Genomic DNA, 21,663 nt, shown 5'->3' with positions numbered 1-21,663 from the left:
CGTCGTTGCCGATGCACGTCGTTGCCTATTGCGCGTGCTCTCTCTCTCTCTCTCTCTCTCTCTCTCTACAAATCTCTTTCTGGGGATGTGTCGTTCGATCGTAATTTAGGGAAGAAAAACAATGTCAAATGACCCCCTGGACAAGCACGACGCAGTCACGCCATTGGGGAGTGTCTCCTCCGCTGTTGCTCAGAGGTTATTGTTTGTCACGGCCCGTCCACGTCCTCGAATTCTCTCCTCTCCTCCGTGGACCGTCCGGATTGGTCCGCGAAGTCGTCTGGCAGCAATAATTTAACTCCGCATCGAGTAAAAAAAGAAGGATTCCAACCAGAGATGTGGCCTCCACCGTGAATCGTCAAACTCGCCAAAGATTAAACAAATGGCCCGCCAGCCGGCCCGGTGCGTCCATAGAACTCAAAAAAAAGAAAAGTCAGAATATGCCCGCTATTCCAATCCCCCGCATCCTATCAATCTTTCGATTTTTGGCAATTTCTTTTGTTTCCTCCATTCATGTGGCTTCAGTCGAACGCCTGATCCCTTGGGGGAAATTTCTCGACCGCACCGGGGAACAGGGTATGACTGGAATTTTCCATGCTTCCAGGATATTATAACGACCAATATGAATTTGAAGAGAGTAGATTTTGGGATGATATCTCTCTTTCGTTTCGAGGCTTATTAACGGGTTGGTTGCAGCTGCTGCTGCCGCAGCCGGAACAGTAAGCTAGTCGGTCTCTCGTCCATGGAAGAGGAGAGCAGCTCGCGCGGATGCTACGGCGGCAAAGCTTGGAGGCCGGTGAAGACGTGGGCTTCCGCCACCGTCTTCGTCCTCTTCACAGTGGTCCTTCTCTCCGGGGTCTTCATCTCTTGGATAGACATCGTGAGTCTCTCTTCTTCATCATCATCTCGCGTTCTCCCTTTTGATCCTCTGCAAGTTGGTTTTCCACCTTCTACAAGCGGTAGCTTCTCGGGAAAACAAAAAGATTGATTTTTCTTGTTCTTTGGCAACTCTAAGATCGTTGCAGACCATTAGCTTTTCTGGGTTCGGGTTAATATGTTGTAATTTGCAGTTGATCTCAGTTTGTCATCATGCGAAAAGAAGGAATTTGCAGAAAGCTAGAGCTAATGGAACTGCTTTTAGAAAGTAACTGGAAAGAACAGAGCCTGTTTCATTATGGCTCCACTTCCACATGCTAATTCTAGTAATCTGCTGCTCCTCCGTTCTTGTTTCTTCTGCATACTTTTCTCTCTATAATAGTTAAAGACAGAATCGCCTTTGTCGAGTTGATGATGATGCTATGGATGGCCCATGACCAAATAACGCGTGGCTTCCTTGCATATCAGTCACTCCCTCTCGATGCATTGATCTCGGATTTTCCTTTTTTTCATGTTTCATCTATTTGTTTTGATTTTGGCAGCCATAGATATTGCTAATGTTACGCAGATACTGAGATTCTTCATGACTTTGTAGATCTCACATATCAGCTAATCTCATATCCTTGAATTAACACCTTGGTATTCCTTTTCTATTTTTTGGGTGGTCTGTAGCCTACTTTTACTTTTCCAGGCGCTTCAATTTTCAAGACTACCGCCAACGAAAGCTCTGCGCAACCATCTCTGAAGAAAACCGAGTCTCCGAAAACCGAGTTTCCACCCGAGTCTCCGAGAACCGAGTTTCCACCCGAGCCTGCAAAAAAAGAGTTCCCGATCAACTGCCCGAATGCAACCACGAAGCAAACATGCCCCTTGGATTATCCCTTGAAACACGAGACCAAGAATATAGACGCCGAGGTATGTCCCGAGTACTTCCGGTGGATCCACGAGGACCTCCGGCCTTGGAAGGCCGCGGGAATCACGAGAGAGATGTTGGAGGGCATTAAGAGCACTGCGCATTTTAGGATCGTGGTTCACAAGGGGAAAGTCTATCTGGACAAGTTCAGGCCTGCATACCAAACGAGAGAAGAGTTCACATTCTGGGGGATTGCGCAGCTCGCGAGGTTGTATCCTGGTAAGTTGCCGGATTTGGAACTGATGTTCCAATGCGAAGACCGACCAGCGATCAAGAAGGAAGACTACAAGGGCTCGAAAGGCACCAAGATCCCGCCATTATTTCATTATTGTGGACACCACATGGCGTTTGACATTCCGTTCCCTGATTGGTCCTTCTGGGGTTGGTAATAACTCGCTCCTTTAGCGTTGCAGCTTCTTTAATTTTTTTGTCATAGTGCTAAGAAGCGAGAGCATTTTTTACTAGCTAAACCGTCGACTGTTCGAGCTAAGTTTAGCCCGTGTCTTAGCAGATTCGGTGGATGAGTGCAGCATAATAAGCTCTAAATGCATGATTTCACTCGATGCATACAACCCACCACACCAATTCGGTTCATTCTCAATTGTTCAGCCAAAGATGATCGGGTCCCTGTATAGTTCGTGGGGAATTTGCGAAAGCAGTTCCACTGAGCAACCTTTTTGCATCTTTTAATCCTCTCTCTTACGGAAAAGCATCATGTACAAAGTGGGAAGTGTCTCACTCAAGCACGTTTTATGTGGTAGGCCTGAGGTGAACATAAAGCCATGGGAAAGCACATTATCAGCCATAGAAGAGAAGGCACAGATGATCTCATGGAACGATAGAGAGCCCTATGCTTATTGGAAAGGCAACCCAACTACTTCTCGAGGCAGGGGTGAACTCCTCAAGTGCAATGACAGCAAAGAAATCGATTGGAAAGCTCGCGTGTATAACCAGGTACAATGAACAAGAAAAGCACTTTGTTGAACTCTTGAAATCATTGACGATAACCGATCCTTTTTCGATTTGGTCGGTGCTACCTATTGTTACTTGGATCGGATACTAAAGTTACGACACTAAAATGTGAAACTTGATGCGCTTGCGATTTCCTTTTCTAGGACTGGGGTCGTGAAATGGCTGAAGGATTTAAGCATTCGAATCTAGAAGATCAATGCACTCATAGGTAAGCCAGTAACAATTCTCCGTTTTGTTCGTCTACAATTCCCCTCCCACTTTCTTCGTAAATGAGTTGTCGGTGTAGTCGGTGTTCCAGATTGCGTCGCGTTTCCTTGTCATGAACTGAATATGCTTGCATGAACTATAAACATGGAGCAGGTATAATATCTACATTGAAGGAATCGCTTGGTCGGTTAGTCAGAAGTATGTTCTAGCATGCGATGCCATGACATTGCGGGTAAAGCCGGACTACTATGATATCTACTCGAGAGGGCTGATCCCCATGGACCATTACTGGCCCATAAGGCCCCACAAGATGTGCAGGGACATCAAGTACGCCGTGGAATGGGGAGACGAGCACCCTGCACAGGCGCAGGCCATCGGAGAGAACGGACGGAGGTACGTCGCCGAGAGCGCGAAGATGAAGTACGTGTATGACTACATGTTCCACCTGCTCAGCGAGTACGCAAAGCTCCTGAAGTTCGAGACGAAGGTGCCACCGGGGGCGGTTGAGATGTGCTCGGAAGCAATGGCCTGCCCGTTCCGTGGCTCGATCAGGAAGTTCATGGACGATTCTCTGGTGATGTCCCCTAGCGACGTGCCGCCGTGCTCGTTGCCGCCCCCTTACAAACCGGACGAGCTCAAAGCTCTCCAGGAAAGAAAAGAGAAGGTGACCAGAGGAGTGGAGATGAAGGAGGCTCGGTACTGGAGAGATTTTAAGAGGGGCACGTCCTCTTGGTGGTCGCGGATATTTCATCATTAGAGTACGAAAGTTGGACACGTTAGTTTCCACCGTCGGTCCACTTATACCTTAGAAACGATGAGAACACAGTAGCGAGCAGATACATTAAAGAAGACATTTTGTAAGTAGAATCTCTCTCTAGGCGTACCTTTAGAAGCCACTTCCTTATTGGTTAGCCTGTGCATGATGGCTACAGGCGCAGATGAATAGCGCTCCACTTTGTGAATACTTCGTGCAAAAAATTACAGAATCATGTTCTCAAAAATTAGACCTTCAGCCCATTCGTGCGATGAACTTGGCCGACGCTCAAGGAATTCTTACTCTTCGTGGTACGGTAGGGTTCATTCCAAATTTCCCACATATGTGGTCCGTTCATGTCTCATGAATTCAGCGGCTTTCTAATCTTATTGTACTTTGAAATCCGGAAGATCACATGTTTTCCATACTTATGACATTTTATTCAAGTAGATATTTGCATGAGAGCAATTAAATGTCTACCTATTTCATCATTCGTTGCATGGATTTTTTCTAGTAAAGATACACGGCTCATGGTTGACCAAGATCGGAGGTGGGCGTACATGATGGTGGCAATCGTAGCCAATCGCTGTTGGATGCGATTAGTCTATTGTTGGTACACCAACGAGTCCAACGTGGTATAGAAATTGGCATGCAGTTTGGTTGCAAAGAAAATAGCTTGAGAGTACAAATCAATCGCCAATGAATAAAGGTGTCCTTAAGGTGGCGCCTAGCACTTATGAGCAACGGCAGTAGCGACAGCGATAGAATCTAACGGTCTAGTGATATTGACACCCGTACAATCTACCTTTAAAGAATGGGAAGTACGAAATTTAGGTTACTGGACTTTTTTTTTTTTTTTTGGTCGAAGGTTACTGGACTTTGTGTTGTAATAAAAGCGACTTTATGATTGTACCTTTGCAAGTAACCTATGTAGATCAAACTTCATATGCAGGCCCATTTTGGTTTCTACCAATTAATTTTTAGAAAAAATCCAAATAAAGATTTTAAGTGCATTTATTTCCTTTAAATAAGGAGTTGACCTGATTATCGCAGTTTCAAATAAAGTCATAAAGTGAGTATGCCTGTTACAAATAAGGATTCGATGACATTTGGATCAGTCAAGGGTATTTTTGTCTAATATAATTTTATTTTTAAATGTTATTTAAATACATTATTTTTAAAAAATTTTAAAATAACAAAAAGGAAAGAAATCAAGTAAGGTAGGGGTGAGTATCAATCTAGGGTTAACTGGATCGATCCAAGATCAATCCAACCTTGTTGGTCTTAATTCGGTTCTCAGGAGGACTGAGTCGGTCTTTGATCAAGGGAATCCTAGACAAGTATTGTGCGAATTAGTTCTCGATCTTGAGAGTTTAGGATTGGTCCAATTTAGACCAACCCTGACTGTATATATTATATATAATATATCTAAAATATATCATATATATTATTTATATTTTTTTTTATAAAACCCTAAGTCAAATAGTATCAACGGCATTAAATGGCTTCTCATGGTATCTAAAATGGCATAAATAACATTAAACAGCTCCTCACGACATCCTCATCCACTCATTCTCTTCTATCTTCTTTGTTCTATTAGTTTTCAATTTGCTAAAATCAAAAGAAATAACTTCCCGCTTGCCACTTGATACTAGCCTGGCTCAATTTCGTCGCTTGTCGCTCAACTTCCCATCTTGTCTCATATCTCTAGGAGTGGTCTTAATCATTTTTATGATTTATTGCTTTTAACAAGTGTGAAATTTCTATTGTTGCCTTATATCAAATTTGTTGAATATGTATTAATATTTATAGTTTGGTTGCACAATGCTGTATTGTTAATGGATATGTAATTTGAAATGATAAATTTGCCTTTTTAGAAAGTACAAAAATTGAAACAAAAAAATTATCGGTTAGTCTCGCTTTAATCCTAGAATCAAACTGGACCCATTGGGCATTGGGTCAGTTTGATCCTCATTCCCAGATTCAATAGGATTGGTCTTCAATCCCAAAAATTGAAAACCAATACTGTATGAATTGATTCTAGGGTTAAGGGTGGATTGGCCCAATTTGGACTATGCTCACTTCTAAAATGAGGGCTTAGCCCTCGTTATTGCCGCCCTACCATTGTTGGGAAGGGCTTGTTGAGTCCCTACCATTTTCCTTTCCCCTTCCATTTTCTATTTTTTTCCCTCTAATACTAAAAAGGAAAAAAAGCAAAAAAGAAGAAAAGGAAAAAAAAATCAAAAAGGACAAAAATGCCCTTATTAGCTGGTGAGTTAGGCCATTTTTGAAACTAACATAGTTACTTCAGACCCTTATTTAAAATAAAATTCACTTTAAGCTATTATTTGAAAAAAAATTAGAGTATTTTAGGCCCCTCTTTGAAATTTTTCCTTAAACTTTTGATAAAAATCTAAACGTCGCATCCCTAGAAATTAGGTGCGATTTATCTAGAACCGTAGGAGAGCATTCAACCATTTCAAAATCACCAAGTTTAATTCCATGTGCGGTTGTAGATAGATAGATTTCTATGCTTCTATGAGCGAGGTCGACTCTCTTTGAATAATTCGCTAAGGCTAAAACTATTAAAAATCACAAATTGATATTTTGTATCACATTTACCATCAAATTATTTTTCATTTCCAGAAAAATTCCCAATGTAACCCATAACGTATTTACCATAAACTAACCTTCAACCTAACATGAATGGAGAAGATTTAACACTTAATTGCAGAGTTTCTCAATTGCTACCAAAAATATGAACCGAGTGTACATCCAATAGAACATCATGACCACGCGAACGGCCTCGTACTCAGAGAACCATAGGTGTATATCCATTTTCTGATGAATAATTGTGTCTATAATTAGGACGAGGTGCAGAGGATCCAGACTTGGAAAGGAGTCTCACTGATCTTAGAGGAAATCTCTTATCTTCAATATTTAGGCAGCATCTTCACAAATGTGTATAGCTAAGATTTTTTTTTGCAGGTAAACGCAACATGGATGAATTGGTTTGTGATTTTTGTGGTGCGAAGATTGCTCTTGAGATAAATATGGCATGGGTGTACCGATTTGAAATTTTTTCGTGACACGAAAATTAGGTTGGGGGTAAATATAGTGCGGATGCACCAAGTTGAGGTTTTTGGTGATATGATCCAATAAAGCCTAGTTTCATCAAAATTAGGTAATAAAGCAATAGCATCAAATTTATTATTCAAATCGGTCAAAATATAAATAACCAAAAAAAGAATAAAGAATCAAGTCACAGATTATGTTACTTCAAATGCAAATGTATACACTAATAAGCAAATAATTACAAGTTAGAAGTCAAATTCCAATCACTTAGTCTTCAAGCCTTCAGGCCTCCTTTTTGCAAGTGCATCTCGCCAAGAAATTTGACTCCTATCATGTGACAAACCTTACTTAACGGAGAGTTTTTCTTTAACCAAAACAAGAGCCAGATAAAAAAGAAAAAGAAAAGAAGAAGATCGTTTTTGGCACGAAATCAGATCGCCCCAGATTACAAAAATCAAATCTACGTTCTTGGTCTTTGCTGGTAAACGAATGATAAGCAAAATGATGCCAGGACTCAATTTCATCCGAGCTTTGCTCATGTGAATCACAAGCCGAGGAGTGCACAGTAACACAAGGGAAGCAAAAGAAAAAAAAGGGAGATGTGACTTTGCAGTAGTTTCATCAATCCATCTCCCTCAACGACACAGGAAAGAAGGAAAAGAAGAAGGAGAAGTTGGAGCATCTGCTGGCCTTGATTCCTAGCCTTTCTGGTTCACGAGATCAAATGGAAGATGAAGAAGAAAGGTTCCGTCGGAAGATTGGCCCAGGGTCGCACGAGGTTCGACTGCACAGTTTGTCGAGTACTAGGCGTCCCCTGAAGTCGTGGACTCCAGCCGCTGTTTTCGCTTCCTTTGTTGTGATCGTCCTCTGTGGGAGCGTCGTCTCTTGGCTGGACATTGTGAGTCTTTCTCAACTTTCTTGTCTTTGACAGTAACGAGTCTGTCCTTGTGGCTTAGGATTTTCTTTCGATGTGAGTCATGACCCCGTATACTATTCAAACGGAGATCTTGGCTGATCAAGACGATGAATTCAAATGACGAAAGCCCTCGTTTGAAGTTATTACACTCTTTCCACCTCTCTTTCTGGGCTCGGTTCGTGCAATTATCTTTGCTTATTTTCTTGTGTTGAAGGCCGCAATACATACCTGAGAAAACCGGGGACAGCAAGTTGGACTCCTATGGCGTCCACGCCTGGTTCAAGGAAACCGCAGCTTTTGGACTTTGTGTAGACAGAGACTCTGCTTTCATCTAATGTATTGCTTACTGAACCGTCCTGATATTCAGACTCTCTAGGAAAATGGGTTATGCTTGATCCGGCATTTCGCCATAGAATGAAGATACGATGAGACTCTGCTTTCATCTAATGTATTGCTTACTGAACCGTCCTGATATTCAGACTCTCTAGGAAAATGGGTTATGCTTGATCTGGCATTTCGCCATAGAATGAAGATACGATGAGACTCTGCTTTCATCTAATGAATTGCTTACTGAACCGTCCTGATATTCAGACTCTCTTGGAAAATGGGTTATGCTTGATCTAGCATTTCGCCATAGAATGAAGATACGATGAGTGCAGTTTAATTATGCTTTCGTGCCTGTGAACTGTGATGTATTTGAATCCATACATTCAACTTGAAACCGCCCATTTGGGAAAAAGGGAAGATGTCATCGAGATTCTACTCAATTTGAACAGTCTTTCATTTTTTTCTTTCAGAATTTTGTTGGCAGCTCTAATGGTTGTATGCTTCGCAGTAGATTTAGACCTGTCAATTGAACCTCAGGACCTGTTAGCCCAACAGATTGTGATGCCGAAAGATTTGATGTATTTGGACCAATTACAAGATATCAGAACTTACTCTTTCCACTGTGTGTGTGCACTCTCAGTTTGTATTTCCAGGAATTTCCTCGAGGCAAATGATTACAGCTAAGGGAGGCCAGGGAGAGCCACCTCAGAAGATGGAATTCCCTCTGAACTGCACCAATTCATCAACCGTGCCCCAGACATGCCCAAAGAACTACCCGACGAAACATGAGCCTGAGGAATCATATGCCGTGGTATGCCCTGAGTACTTCCGGTGGATCCACGAGGATCTACGGCCCTGGAAGAGCTTGGGGATCACGAGAGAGATGATGGAGAGAACCAAAAACATCGCCCACTTCAGGCTTGTGATTAAGAATGGCAAGGCTTATATAGAGCACTACAAGAGGCCCTTTCAGACGAGGGATTTGGGCACCATTTGGGGGATTTTGCAGCTCCTGAGGCTGTATCCTGGGAAAGTGCCGGATTTGGAGCTCATGTTCTATTGCAACGACAGGCCGGTGATCATGAAAAATCACTACCAAGGACCAAATGCTGGGTCACCCCCACCGCTTTTCCACTACTGCGGGAACGGGACATCGTTGGATATATTATTTCCTGACTGGTCATTCTGGGGATGGTAATAATCTTATTCTTCTTAGTGGTTGACGCAGCGATGATATATTTTTTTCGAAAAGATAATCATGTGCATTGCAGTTCTGATCTTGGGATTGAAAACGATCATGTGCACCATAGTTCTCATCTGTATTTTATAGGCACGAGGTCAATATAAGGACATGGACAAATACATACCAGGCCATCAAAGAGAAGGCAAAGGAAATGGAATGGAAAGATAGGATACCTTATGCGTACTGGAAAGGCAACCCGGGCGTGTCGGCAAATAGGCAAGGCCTGATGACGTGCAACGCCACTGAAGAACATGACTGGAATGCTCGTCTATATGTCCAGGTAATTCGACCTTGTCCATCAAGCTCGTCGCCAAGTTGATCAAACTCAAGTCCAAATCATGAGGTGGTGCTGAACTATTCTCACTTAAGAATGTGTAGTTCCTGTTGAGTGGTCATTGGCTTGTGATAGTCCTTGATTTTGGTACGGTATCAGTTGTGGTAATGTACCAATTTTTTCACTCATCGTCAGATGAGCTGCGCGGACCATTTTATGATCTATCTCTCCAACAATTAAGAAAAGAAAGATAGTAACTGACAGATGGATTCTGTGATTATTTTCGTATTCTCAGAATTGGGCAGCTGAATCTAGGGAAGGATTCAAGGAGTCGAGACTGGAAGATCAATGCATCCACAGGTAATTAAGCAATGCAACTCCTGACGATTCTCAAGATCCTCTATTTATGTCCTGTGATTGAACAATCTGGTTAGCAAGTTCGTCTTACTTCCATTCATTTTCAAGGTACAAGATCTTCGTGGAAGGGAAGGCATGGTCTGTGAGCGACAAGTACATTCTGGCGTGTGATTCGACGACTCTGTTGATAGAGCCGGTTTATCACGATTTCTTCCTAAGAGGGATGCTCCCAATGGAGCACTACTGGCCCGTTAGGCTCAACAACAAGTGTAGAGACATCAAGTTTGCAGTAGAATGGGGCAACAACCACATCAAAGAGGTACTAAATTTATTTCCAAAGTGATGTCGAGATTCCTGTTCGATTCGAGCACCTGCATACAACAGTATTACGACTCGAGCATTACCGTTACCCCACTTCTCTTTGCCTTCACCTTTCTGGGTTGCTACTTACATCTTTGCATTTCCTCGCAAATTCAGGCACAAGCCATTGGAGAAAGAGGAAGCAGATTCCTGGGGGAGAATCTGAAGATGAAGTACGTGTACGACTACATGCTCCACCTCCTCGTCGAGTACGCGAAGCTCCTCAAGTTCAGGCCAGAGGTGCCGGTAGGGGCGACCGAGTACTGCGCCGAGGCGATGGCGTGCCCGTTTGGCGGCCTGTTCAGGATGAACATGGAGGACTCCATGGTGAAGTCCCCCAGCGAGTCGCTGCCTTGCGCGCTGCCGCCTCCTTACGACCCGAGAGAGCTTCAGGGCTTCATGGAGAGGAAGAGGAACTATACCAGGCTACTGGAGGAGTTGGGAGGCTGAGTACTGGAACGATCTCGACAAGAAACAATGAAAATGCCGCTCATCGCTCGTGCATTCTTCCTCATCTTTTGTGCTCCTACCGGTACTCGAAGGAGCAAAAAGTCAACTTCCCCGGATGGCCGCTGACCTTTCATCGCAGGATTCGAGAAAGGCTTGAGTTGCATCTCCACGTCTCCCTTCGTATCGAGACTCGCGTTAACGATTCAACGTCTCGAGTTGTCAAATGTTCATATGGAAACGATTTTAAACTAGAAAGGATAATGACACCAATAATTTTTGAATTTTGGCTAATATACCAGGTGGTCTTTGAATTTTCAAATTATTCAATGTGGTCCCCACACTTTAGCTCAATATACTGATATTGTTTAAATTTTTAATTTATTCAATATGATTCGTGAATTTTTTTATAAATATTCAAAATAGTCCCTAAAGTATATGTAAATAGCCAATGTTACTATTCCATTAGTTTAAGTTTAAGGATAATATTGTACATTTCATATAGTCCATAATCAATTTGAATACGTATCAAAAGTTTAAGGACACATATTGAATAAATTAAAAATTTATGTATGACATGATACGTTGGGTTAAAGTACATGGATCATTAAATAAATTGAAATTTCGAAAACCAGGTTACATATTGAGTTATAGTTTTAGGATCATTTATGTTATTTTTTCAGTTAGGAATTATTTAATCACACCTCCTTAAACTTCACTTAACTGCCAAAAGAAGAAAAATAAATAAATAAATGACAAGGGAAAGACTTCAAGTCTTGAACAAGTACCGAGGAATGGAATTTCTCTTACCACTATATCATGTACGCCTCAGGTGGAATTCGAGTAATTTAAAGTCGGCATGCAATGAATGTATATGCCCGACTTCATGGATGGAAATTATATGTTATATGGACCAAGCACGAATCTAGATGAAGTGTATTTATGTCTTTGAATATGAATATGTGATGAATTCCACTAATTAATTTGTGCAAACACGCTAGAGTGCAAAGTAGCATTGGAAAACTTACCAATGAAGTTTTAAAACTATTATATAGATGTTAATTCAGTCATTAAATCTCAATTTTACTAATTTAGTCTTAAATCTTTGAACGATTTGAAAGTTCGAAGATCACATTACATATTGAATTATAGTTTAAGGATCATTTGTATTATTTTCTCAGTTAGGAATTATTTAGTCACATCTCCTTAAACTTCACTTAACCACCAAAAGAAGAAAAATAAATAAATAAATGACAAGGGAAAGACTTCTATTCTTGAACAGGTACCGAGGAATGGAATTTCTCTTCCCACTATATCATGTACGCCTCAAGTGGAATTCGAGTAATTTAAAAGTCGGCATGCAATGAATGTACATGCCCGACTTCATGGATGGAAATTATATGTTATATGGACCAAGCACGAATCTAGATGAAGTGTATTTATGTCTTTGAATATGAATATGTGATGAATTCCACTAATTAATTTGTGCAAACACGCTAGAGTGCAAAGTAGCATTGGAAAACTTACCAACAAAGTTTTAAACCTATTATATAGATGTTAATTCAGTCATTAACTCTCAATTTTACTGATTTAGTCTTAAATCTTTGAATGATTTGCCAATATAGTCATTTTGGCTAATTTTGATCGGAATTCGTTGACATGGATGTTAGGCGTCTGGCATGCCGTCTTACAAGACATGACTAGTGTTAATATGGACATTTTTATAAATTTTTTAATGAATTATATATATTTATTTTATTTCTTGCTTTCTTTATTTTTTTTTCATTGTGGCCAGCAAATCCCTAGCCACCTTCACCGCTTACAGTGGAATAAAAAAAGATAAAAGAAAAAAAATTTGGAAAAATTGCAAATTTGCTAATGTAAATTCCGACGCCGCTTGTACCACCATATAGGATGGTCGGCGTTTTACATCAATGATTTTCAATCAAAGTTGGTCAGAAGGATTTTATTGGTAAATTATCTAAAGGTTTAGGATTAAATTTATTAAATTAAAAGGTTTATAATCAAATTGGAATTCGTACAATAAATTTGAGACTTTCTTAGCGATTATCTCTAGTAGTAACTCTTGCGCATGAGGTTCTGGCAGAAAATTGAATATGATAGGTCTCAACAGTAAATCCCACTGAGACAAATATATTTTGGGGTAAATGTAGTACATCTACCTAATACTTTTTCCTAGACCATTGCTAACTCGACCGTGGGATTTCAAAGAGAAAGCTTGAAGTCTATGACTGCATATTGGAATTGACCTTATAAACTTTACGTACTCTTACCCTCTATCCGCGCCAACCCAAAACCCACAATTTTCATCGCATGAAAGTTTTTCCAAGTTAAGCTAATTGATATTGTCTGAAGGATGATTAAACAAGTGTTCTCCAAGCAATGCCTGGTTGCTAGATTACCGCTGACGCTAATGACTGTCCAGCTTGACCTGACAACGGCTTCAAGGATCAGCAAAGAAGCCGCGAACCGAAAATCTTCGCGCGCTTCTTCCTCGTGCCAAAGCAAGAGAGGCTGATCATCAATGGGGGAAGGGAAGGACGGTCGCGGCGCGAACCTGAAAGACTGTAGCCGAGTGGCGTCGACGACGAAGACATGGCGTATTTCGTGCACCGTCTTATTGTTCTTGCTCGTTTTCCTTCTCTCTGCAGTCTTCATATCCTGGATGGACAATGTTAGCCTTTTCTTCTCACATCTCTTTCGAAACCACCTGTATATTTGAATTTTCTTCTCTGCGAATTACCAGTTTCGTATACTAAGTTTTTTCTTATATCCTGTGATGTATTGGTGATGAGTATATGACGCAGCTCGAGTAGTAAATTGCAAACTTAAATCCTCAACTTTAGTACTAATCTGCCTATTTTGTTTTACTTTCCTCTCTATATTTTGCAGTCTACTTCAGGTCTTTTGATTCTCAAGACTACTATAACGGGAAGCCGTGAAGATTCCTCCCGGAATTTCACGTACCCGCTCAACTGCAGCGCCACCGCCAGCATGCCGCAGACATGCCCGGGGAATTATCCTACAAAACATCAGACCGAGAACTCATACGCCGAGGCATGTCCGGAGTACTTTCGGTGGATCCACGAGGATCTTCGGCCCTGGAAGGGTGCGGGAATCACGAGGGAAATTCTTGAAAGCAGCAAAGAGCACGCGCACTTCAGATTGGTGATCCTTAACGGAAAGGCCTATGTAGAGAAGTACAGGAACTCGTTCCAGACGAGGGACGTGTTCACGATTTGGGGGATCTTGCAGCTCCTAAGGTTGTACCCCGGTAAGGTGCCGGATTTAGAGCTCATGTTCAATTGCGCAGACTATCCAGTGATCCCGAAACGAGACTACGAAGGCTCAAAAGCTGCGACCGTCCCGCCATTATTTCACTATTGCGGACTCAATACGACCATGGACATCATATTTCCAGATTGGTCCTTCTGGGGCTGGTAATGCCTCCAACATCATTGAACCCCGACTAGTGATATAAGTGCAATTCCTGAAGTCATATACGATTGTAAATTTTCCGCATCATTCGCATTGTATTCATATAAAATTGTAGTATAATTTGAATTATTATGGTCAGGCCTGAAGTAAACATAAGGCCATGGGAAGGCACTTTAGGAGCCATAGAAGAGAAAGCAGGGAAGACTAGATGGAAGGACAAAGTGCCCTTCGCTTACTGGAAAGGCAACCCTGTGGTGGCCCAAACCAGGCTTGATCTCATGAAATGCAATGGCACTACTGAAATTGATTGGAAAGCTCGCTTGTATACCCAGGTTCTTCTATCTTTTCTACATCAGTTGAGCTAATTTTTGCCTATGCACGATTAAAAAACGCTCGTGACTTGTAGCCACTGGATCGTATGGAAATCATATGACACGCGGATGATGAACACATAGAATCTTTGCTCGTTGTTATTCAGGATTGGCGTCAAGCGACGGCAGAGGGATTCAAGGACTCGAATCTAGAAGATCAATGCACCCACAGGTAATGTGAAGGGATTTCCACTTCTCTACCTTTAAAATCCAATTTGTTCGCACGTACTGAACCGATTTAAACATCAAAAGGTACAAGATTTACGTAGAAGGAAGTGCTTGGTCCGTGAGCGAGAAGTACATTTTGGCATGCGATGCCGTGACGCTGATGATAACTCCAGAGTACTATGACCACTTCACGAGAGGGATGGTACCGATGGAGCATTACTGGCCGATTAGGCCAGATCAGAAGTGCAGAGATATCAAGTTCGCCGTCGAATGGGGAAACAATCACACCGAGGAGGTCGGTCTCGATCGTATTTCACCCCATCCAATTTCATTTGACCCTCTCTCTTTATCATCCGTTTTACAATCTTGCAAACATATGCAGGCGCAGAGGATCGGCGAGAGCGGGAGCAGATTTATCTCCGAGAGTCTTAAAATGAAGTACGTATACGACTTCATGTTTCATCTGCTCAACGAGTATGCAAAGCTCCTGAAGTTTGACGTCGAAGTCCCCCCGGGAGCGGTCGAGCTGTGCTCGGAACTGATGGCGTGCCCGGCCGGTGGGTTGATCAGGAAGTTCATGACTGAATCGGTGGTGGAGTCCCCTAGCAACACCCTCCCATGCTCGCTGCCGCCACCTTATGAAGCCCTGGAGCTCAAAGCTTTCATGGAGCGAAAAGAGAGTGTCACTAGGCAAGTGGAGAAGTGGGAGTCTGAGTTCTGGCAGAATCTTGAGAAGAAACCGCAGACGTGATGCTTTTGATTCATTACATATCTCATTCACACGTTTGAGTAGTTCATGCATTAATCTTTCTGGACAAGGTATATAGAAACTCCTTAGACGATTGGGGATGAGGAGAGCGTGGCTCTTTGGCTTATGTAATGTAATCTGTTTTTTTTTTTTTTTTTTTTCATGCTCATGTACTCAATAAACTACATTTCTTATCTCATCGACTGGTTTAACAATGAAGGACTGCTTTGTTAATTATGGCCCCCATTTGTTTTGCGGAAAATGAATAAATTAGAAAATAGTTTTCTAGAAATGATTGCTTACAAAAATGAATGAACAAAAAATATACTTATTACCCACAAAAATATTTAGATATAAATTGTTGCCGATAATGAAGATATTTCTCATTGGTTAATTATTTCAAATGATACAAGCGATCATTTTTAAAAAATTATTTTATAAATTATTCATTTTCAAGCGAAACAAACGGAGTCTAAATGGGTAATTGAATCATACCCATGTTCTAGGCCATCATGCGATTGAAGATTGAGAGTTTTTTTCGAGTCATAAATCCAAACATTCAATTTAGTTCAATCAAGCAAGTCCGGCTGAGATTTATCCTACCTTGTAACAAATACATCAAACACAACACCTTTTTAAATTTATTTTCCTTTGGCTTAATTATTAGAATCACCTTAAGTAACCTGTTTAGTTTATTCTATAAGTTCCACCATAAAGCAAAATTGAAATTTGAATTACCTAGTTACATTTTACAAATATACTATCTTAGGAGCATTACTATAGGACACCTGTTTACTTGTGTTTTGTAACCACATAGATATAACCATCGTCTCAATTACTAGTTTTTCACACCAGCTTTCCATAGGATTAAGTTTACAATATGCTCTTCGAAATTCTCGAGTTTCAAATATGCTGATAGGAAATGTAATTCATTTACTAAAAGGGGAAGATTCTACGAAAACGGTGTCATTTAACTAAGCCATTTAGAAAGTTAATGACATAATTAGTGAAGTTATTATAATATAATTACTAACACGAAAAATTACTACATCGCAATGAATATTATTCATGAATATTTTTTCTGTCATATCAGTGATTAAAAATTGACCCACAGAAAACTTTGTGTTGAACACTAAATGCAGCATGCAAAAATTGTTTTAGATTCGACGTCAATAGAAATCTTTTTGGCCCTTCAATTGTATCTTTCAAACCATTAATTAGATCATTAACCGATAAGGATGACTTGCTTTTGACTGGATGAAAAAGTTAAACTTAGCCTGGTACATAAATGTTGACTCGTGGCGCCACCCAAAGTCCACTGTATCCTCGAAACTAAATCATTTCTTTATTCACAGCTCTCATGCATTCGTACCTGTCACACGTTCCTTCATGAGTACATAAAGGTCATTAGGAAGTTAAATCACTTGTGCGTGAAGTCAAATAAACCTACCCCCCCAACAGAGCAAAAGAGAAGTTCCCTTTTGGGTGCATGGGATTTCAAGAAAACTACTATATCAGCATGTGATGACGCCTTCCTTCATTGTGAAGCATCGTTCACTTTGATCAAGTACGTATTAATCGATTAATTAATCAGCCTTTCGAAAATGAATCTCTAAAATTAGGAGATTTTTAATGCTCCTAAATACTTCTGGCTTCATTCCCCAGGCCCGAAGAGTGAAGAGAGAGTAAGGTCAAGGTGGTCGGTCGTCCATGGAAGATGAACACTCCCATGAATCTTATGATCAAACCAAGACTCGTCAACGTCTTGAAGAAATTCATGATGAACTATTGCGAAACAGTTGAAAAATGCTTGTGACAAACAAGAAACTACTAAAAGAAGATGGAGTAGAGAAGGGAGCTTCTTTATGTGGAAGCCTTATTGAAAGTATACTATATTTCACCACTACAAAACCAAACATCATGTACATGACATGTCTATCATCACGCTTTATGCAGAGTCAAAGCCAAATTCATTTTGGAGCTGTCAAAAGAATTCTAAGATATTTACTAATAAGAACAAATTATGGCATTTGGTAGGGACCAAGTGCAATTGCAAAATTGCTTAGTTACATTGACAGTGACTGAGTAGGCTCGGCCGATAGTGTATTATAGGCTACATATTTGCATTAGGTGCTAGAGTGTTGTCATGGACATCCAAAAAGTAACACTTAGTTGCACAATCTACCGCAAAGCCGAGTATGTCGTAGTTGCTACTATCACTAGTCAAGCAATATGGCTTTGAAAAATACTAGAAAACATTGGAGAAGCTCAAATATTGTGTGATAACAAGTGGGCAATCACTATTCCAAAAGATTCATTTTTTCACAGGAGAACTAAATACATCGCCATCAAATGTCACTTCACACGAAAGTGCAAAGTTAGAGAGAGATCAAACTAAAGTATTGCAAATTTGAAGATCGAGTTGCAGGTACATTTACTAAAGCATTACTGCAAGCCAAGTTTTACATACTGCGGAGCGTGCTCAGAGTATTGCAAAAATTGATCAAGGAGAAGCGTTGAAGCATCGATCAGTTTACTCTAGGATTCATGCTCTACAATTATCTAATTTGTGTGGTCATGAATATGTCCAAGGATAAAAACTAGTAGATTATTTCAGACAAATGCAGAGATATTGTTGTATATATTGGTTGATTGAGCCTATAAATAGGCTTGGGAAGTTGAGACAGGTACAAGAGATTAATTCATATACCTCGTCCCATTACCGAGAATCCCCACATATTCTTACATCCCAAGATACAAATGCTAAAACAAAAATTTAACACGACTTAACATCCTCTTAATTAGATTCTTGGCAAGTGCTTTAGCCGATTATGGCTTCAAGAATTGTTTGCCACGTAGACATGTCAAAATGGGTCATAAACCCATTTCTTAACCCATATTTGATGAGTTGAATTATTATATGAATCGGTTATATTTAATAAATTGATCATAAATGAGCTTCGAATGATAAAGTCTAGACTAATATAAGTGTCAAGTTGGCTCAAAGCTTAGTTAGACCCAACCCACCTATATGACTCTCTCTTCACTCTATCTTACCCTCGCTCTAACTAACGCTCACTTACTCCGCACTCACACCTCCATTTATTTATAATATGGAAATGTTTTCCTAATATGGGTTGAGTCATATACAAGTTACTAGATTTGTATTACATGAAAATATATCAAAATAGATTAAATGAGTCAATTTGGGTTGGACCCAAACCTCACCTGGCCCATCCATTTGACTCGTCTAATACCACCTAATGGCCGCATTACATTGTTAGTTTAATCAGAGCTTTCATTAATTGAAACTGTTCGACGCCGTCACTTTCCTTCATGAGTAGATAAAGGAAGTCAATCACTTGTGCATGAAGTCAAACCCATCACCCCACCCAAAATCGAACCAGAGAAAAAGGCCTTCGGTTCCTCGCGTCTCTCTCTTATTGCTCCACCATCCAAAAGAGGAGTCCCCTTTTGTGCATAGGATTTCTTTAAAAATACGTGCATAACACCATGTGCGGATGGCTTCCTTCACTGAGAGGCACCATTGACTTTGATGGAATGCGTGTTGATCTATCAATTAATCAGCCTTTCGAAATGAGTCCCCAGATTAGGAGATTTAATGCTCCTGAGTACTTCTGGCTTTCGTTCCTGACGCCCGGAGAGCACAGGAGAGATAGGCTGAGGCGGTCCATCATCCATGGAAGACGGACAGTCTGCTGAATGTCGCGATGGCACCAAGACTCGTCCACCACCGGTGAAGAGGGCATGGGCTTCGGCCACCGTCTTGATGCTGTCGATTGTGTTCATTCTGTCTGGTTTCTTCGTCTCCTGGATAGACATTGTGAGCTTCATCCTGATCTTTTTTTTCTTTTTCATATTTCCCTGCTTTCTTTGATGTTTCGGTATTACTCCTGGAGCAAAACAACATGGTCTTGATGTATCATGGACTAAACCGTAGAGATTTTCTTTTTTATTTTTGGTCGCAGTCTACATTGACAGGCCCTTTCATTTTCAAGACAAGGACCGCAGAGAGCCCCAGGAATTCCACTCGAAATGTCGCATACCCGCTCGTCTGCACGAATGACACTGAGCTGCTGACATGTCCGACCAATTATCCAGCAACGCATCGAATCGAGAATATATACACCGAGGTATGTCCGAGTACTTCCGGTGGATCCACGAGGATCTCCGGCCCTGGAAGGCTGCAGGGATCACGCGGGAAATGTTGGAAAACAGCAAAGAGCACGCGCAGTTTCGGCTCGTGATACTTAAAGGAAAGGCTTACGTGGAGAAGTACAAGCCTGCCTTCCAGACGAGGGACGTGTTCACCATCTGGGGCATTTTGCAGCTCCTGAGGTTGTACCCTGGGAAGGTGCCGGACTTGGAGCTCATGTTCAACTGTGATGACAAGCCGCTGATCCTGAAGCAAGAGTACCAGGGCTCGAAAGAAGAGGAGATCCCACCGTTGTTCCACTATTGCGGGCACAACACGACCTTTGACGTCCCTTTCCCGGATTGGTCCTTCTGGGGTTGGTAATGGCCTTAAAAATTATCAGTTCACACTTCTCATTAAGCTCCTACCGATCTGTCACAAACCCATCATTCACTATTTGCTGCAATTGACTATGGCTAGGCCTGAAGTGAACATAAAGCCATGGGAAGACATTTTATCGGCCATAAAAGGCAAGGCGGAGCCGATCAAATGGAAGGACAGAGAGCCCTACGCTTTCTGGAAAGGCAACTATGGACTGGCCGAGACCAGGCGCGATCTCTTCAAGTGCAATGACCGTTCAAGAACCGATTGGAAAGCTCGTGTGTACGCCCAAGTAATCTCCTATCTGCACATGACTAAGATTTTGATGGTGTTTCATATTTCCACTATGGTTCCTACAATCAAGATCAAGAGACGAAAGGTCGATACATAATTGTTATGTTGGCTATTATCCAGGACTGGCGTCGGGAAGTAGCAGACGGATTCAAGCACTCAAAATTAGAAGACCAGTGCACTCATAGGTGAGCAATAGGGCGTTCGATTTCACTATCTCTACTATGTTTTCCATTTACAGTTTCGGAATTTTAGGTTTGCATGGTCTCAACCTACGCATAATCAGTATTAAAGCGCAATTATAAAACAAAATCTGTGTTTGCCTGCCTGAACTTGAAACATGGAAAGGTACAAGATCTACATAGAAGGAATCGGCTGGTCAGTGAGCGAGAAGTACATTTTGGCATGCGATTCCACGACCTTGCTAATCAAGCCGGAGTTCTACGATTATTTTATAAGAGGGATGATGCCGATGGAGCATTACTGGCCAATTAGACCGAATAATAAGTGCAGAGATATCAAATTTGCTGTCGAATGGGAAACAATCACACTGAAGAGGTTAGCAGCATTCCCATATTCTGCTCTAGGCCTTCTTACATTCTTTCCTCATATTCGTTATGATTTGACAATCAAAACAGGCACAGAGGATCGGCGATAGAGGGACCAAGTTCGTCGAGGAGAGCCTGAAACTGAAGTTCGTGTACGACTACATGTTTCACCTGCTCAGTGAGTACGCGAAGCTTCTGAAGTTCGAGGTAAAGGTGCCTCCGGGAGTGCCTGAGCTGTGTTCGGAACTGATGGCGTGCCCCGCTGATGGGCTTGTGAGGACGTTCATGGTTGAGTCGATGGTGAAGTCGCCTAGCGACGCGCTTCCGTGCTCATTGCCACCTCCTTATGACGCTGTTGAGTTCAAAGCTCTCATGGAGAGAAAAGAGAGTGTAACTAGGCAGGTGGAGATGTTGGAGGCTGAGTTTTGGAAGAATCTTGAGAAGCAATTCTAAATTTACCACTTTACTTTTATTTCCCATTTCACTTTAGACCTCGAGAATCTTGAGAAGACAACTCTAATTTTACATTTTTTTTTTTTTTTTTTTTTATGTACCTTGAAGAACCAAGCAATTGCGCCCTCACCTGGTCACCTATAAATGAATCAAAAGGCTTATTTTGCCATCAAATTGAGAAGTCTTCCGTCAGATTGAAAAAAAAAAATAGTGTTTCCATGTAAATTCTATATGGTCGTTGGCTAAAAGATGGAAGTTTGTTCTTTTCTTATTTCTTCTTCTCTTCTAATCTAAATTTTGGAGCTCTCTTCTCTCGATTTTAAATTAGAGAGTTTGAACTCTCCTGATCTAGTTTTGGATATGGGAGCTA

The 21,663-nt window shown here is 41.3% G+C and overlaps 4 protein-coding genes across 4 annotated transcripts; all 4 read left to right on the top strand.

The window, feature by feature from the left end:
- Positions 1-364: 364 nt before the first annotated feature.
- On the top strand, positions 365-3,835 carry LOC104443456 (O-glucosyltransferase rumi homolog). Its single transcript, XM_010056853.3, has 6 exons — positions 365-573; positions 694-877; positions 1,546-2,171; positions 2,548-2,740; positions 2,902-2,966; positions 3,119-3,835. Exons 1-6 carry the CDS (start codon positions 380-382, stop codon positions 3,720-3,722), a joined length of 1,866 nt encoding a protein of 621 aa, XP_010055155.2. The 5' UTR covers positions 365-379; the 3' UTR covers positions 3,723-3,835.
- A 3,438-nt stretch (positions 3,836-7,273) lies between these two features.
- LOC104443455 (O-glucosyltransferase rumi homolog) lies at positions 7,274-11,014 on the top strand. The gene is made up of 6 exons (XM_010056852.3): positions 7,274-7,692; positions 8,678-9,231; positions 9,368-9,560; positions 9,850-9,914; positions 10,020-10,230; positions 10,389-11,014. Exons 1-6 carry the CDS (start codon positions 7,519-7,521, stop codon positions 10,719-10,721), a joined length of 1,530 nt encoding a protein of 509 aa, XP_010055154.3. The 5' UTR covers positions 7,274-7,518; the 3' UTR covers positions 10,722-11,014.
- Positions 11,015-13,263: 2,249 nt separating this feature from the next.
- LOC104445915 (O-glucosyltransferase rumi homolog) lies at positions 13,264-15,467 on the top strand. The gene is made up of 6 exons (XM_010059847.3): positions 13,264-13,413; positions 13,632-14,179; positions 14,317-14,509; positions 14,656-14,720; positions 14,801-15,011; positions 15,099-15,467. Exons 1-6 carry the CDS (start codon positions 13,264-13,266, stop codon positions 15,465-15,467), a joined length of 1,536 nt encoding a protein of 511 aa, XP_010058149.3.
- A 3,510-nt stretch (positions 15,468-18,977) lies between these two features.
- On the top strand, positions 18,978-21,294 carry LOC120293458 (O-glucosyltransferase rumi homolog). The gene is given in 8 exon segments (XM_039312793.1): positions 18,978-19,178; positions 19,454-19,625; positions 19,628-20,000; positions 20,101-20,293; positions 20,416-20,480; positions 20,641-20,828; positions 20,831-20,850; positions 20,931-21,294. Coding segments are annotated over 8 exon segments (1,575 nt in total). The 3' UTR covers position 21,294.
- Positions 21,295-21,663: the final 369 nt, after the last annotated feature.

Source organism: Eucalyptus grandis, chromosome 5, assembly GCF_016545825.1.
Source record: "Eucalyptus grandis isolate ANBG69807.140 chromosome 5, ASM1654582v1, whole genome shotgun sequence".
Lineage (NCBI taxonomy): Eukaryota > Viridiplantae > Streptophyta > Magnoliopsida > Myrtales > Myrtaceae > Eucalyptus > Eucalyptus grandis.
Note: the sequence above shows the minus strand (reverse complement) of the source record. Positions and strands in the feature narration are given on the sequence as shown.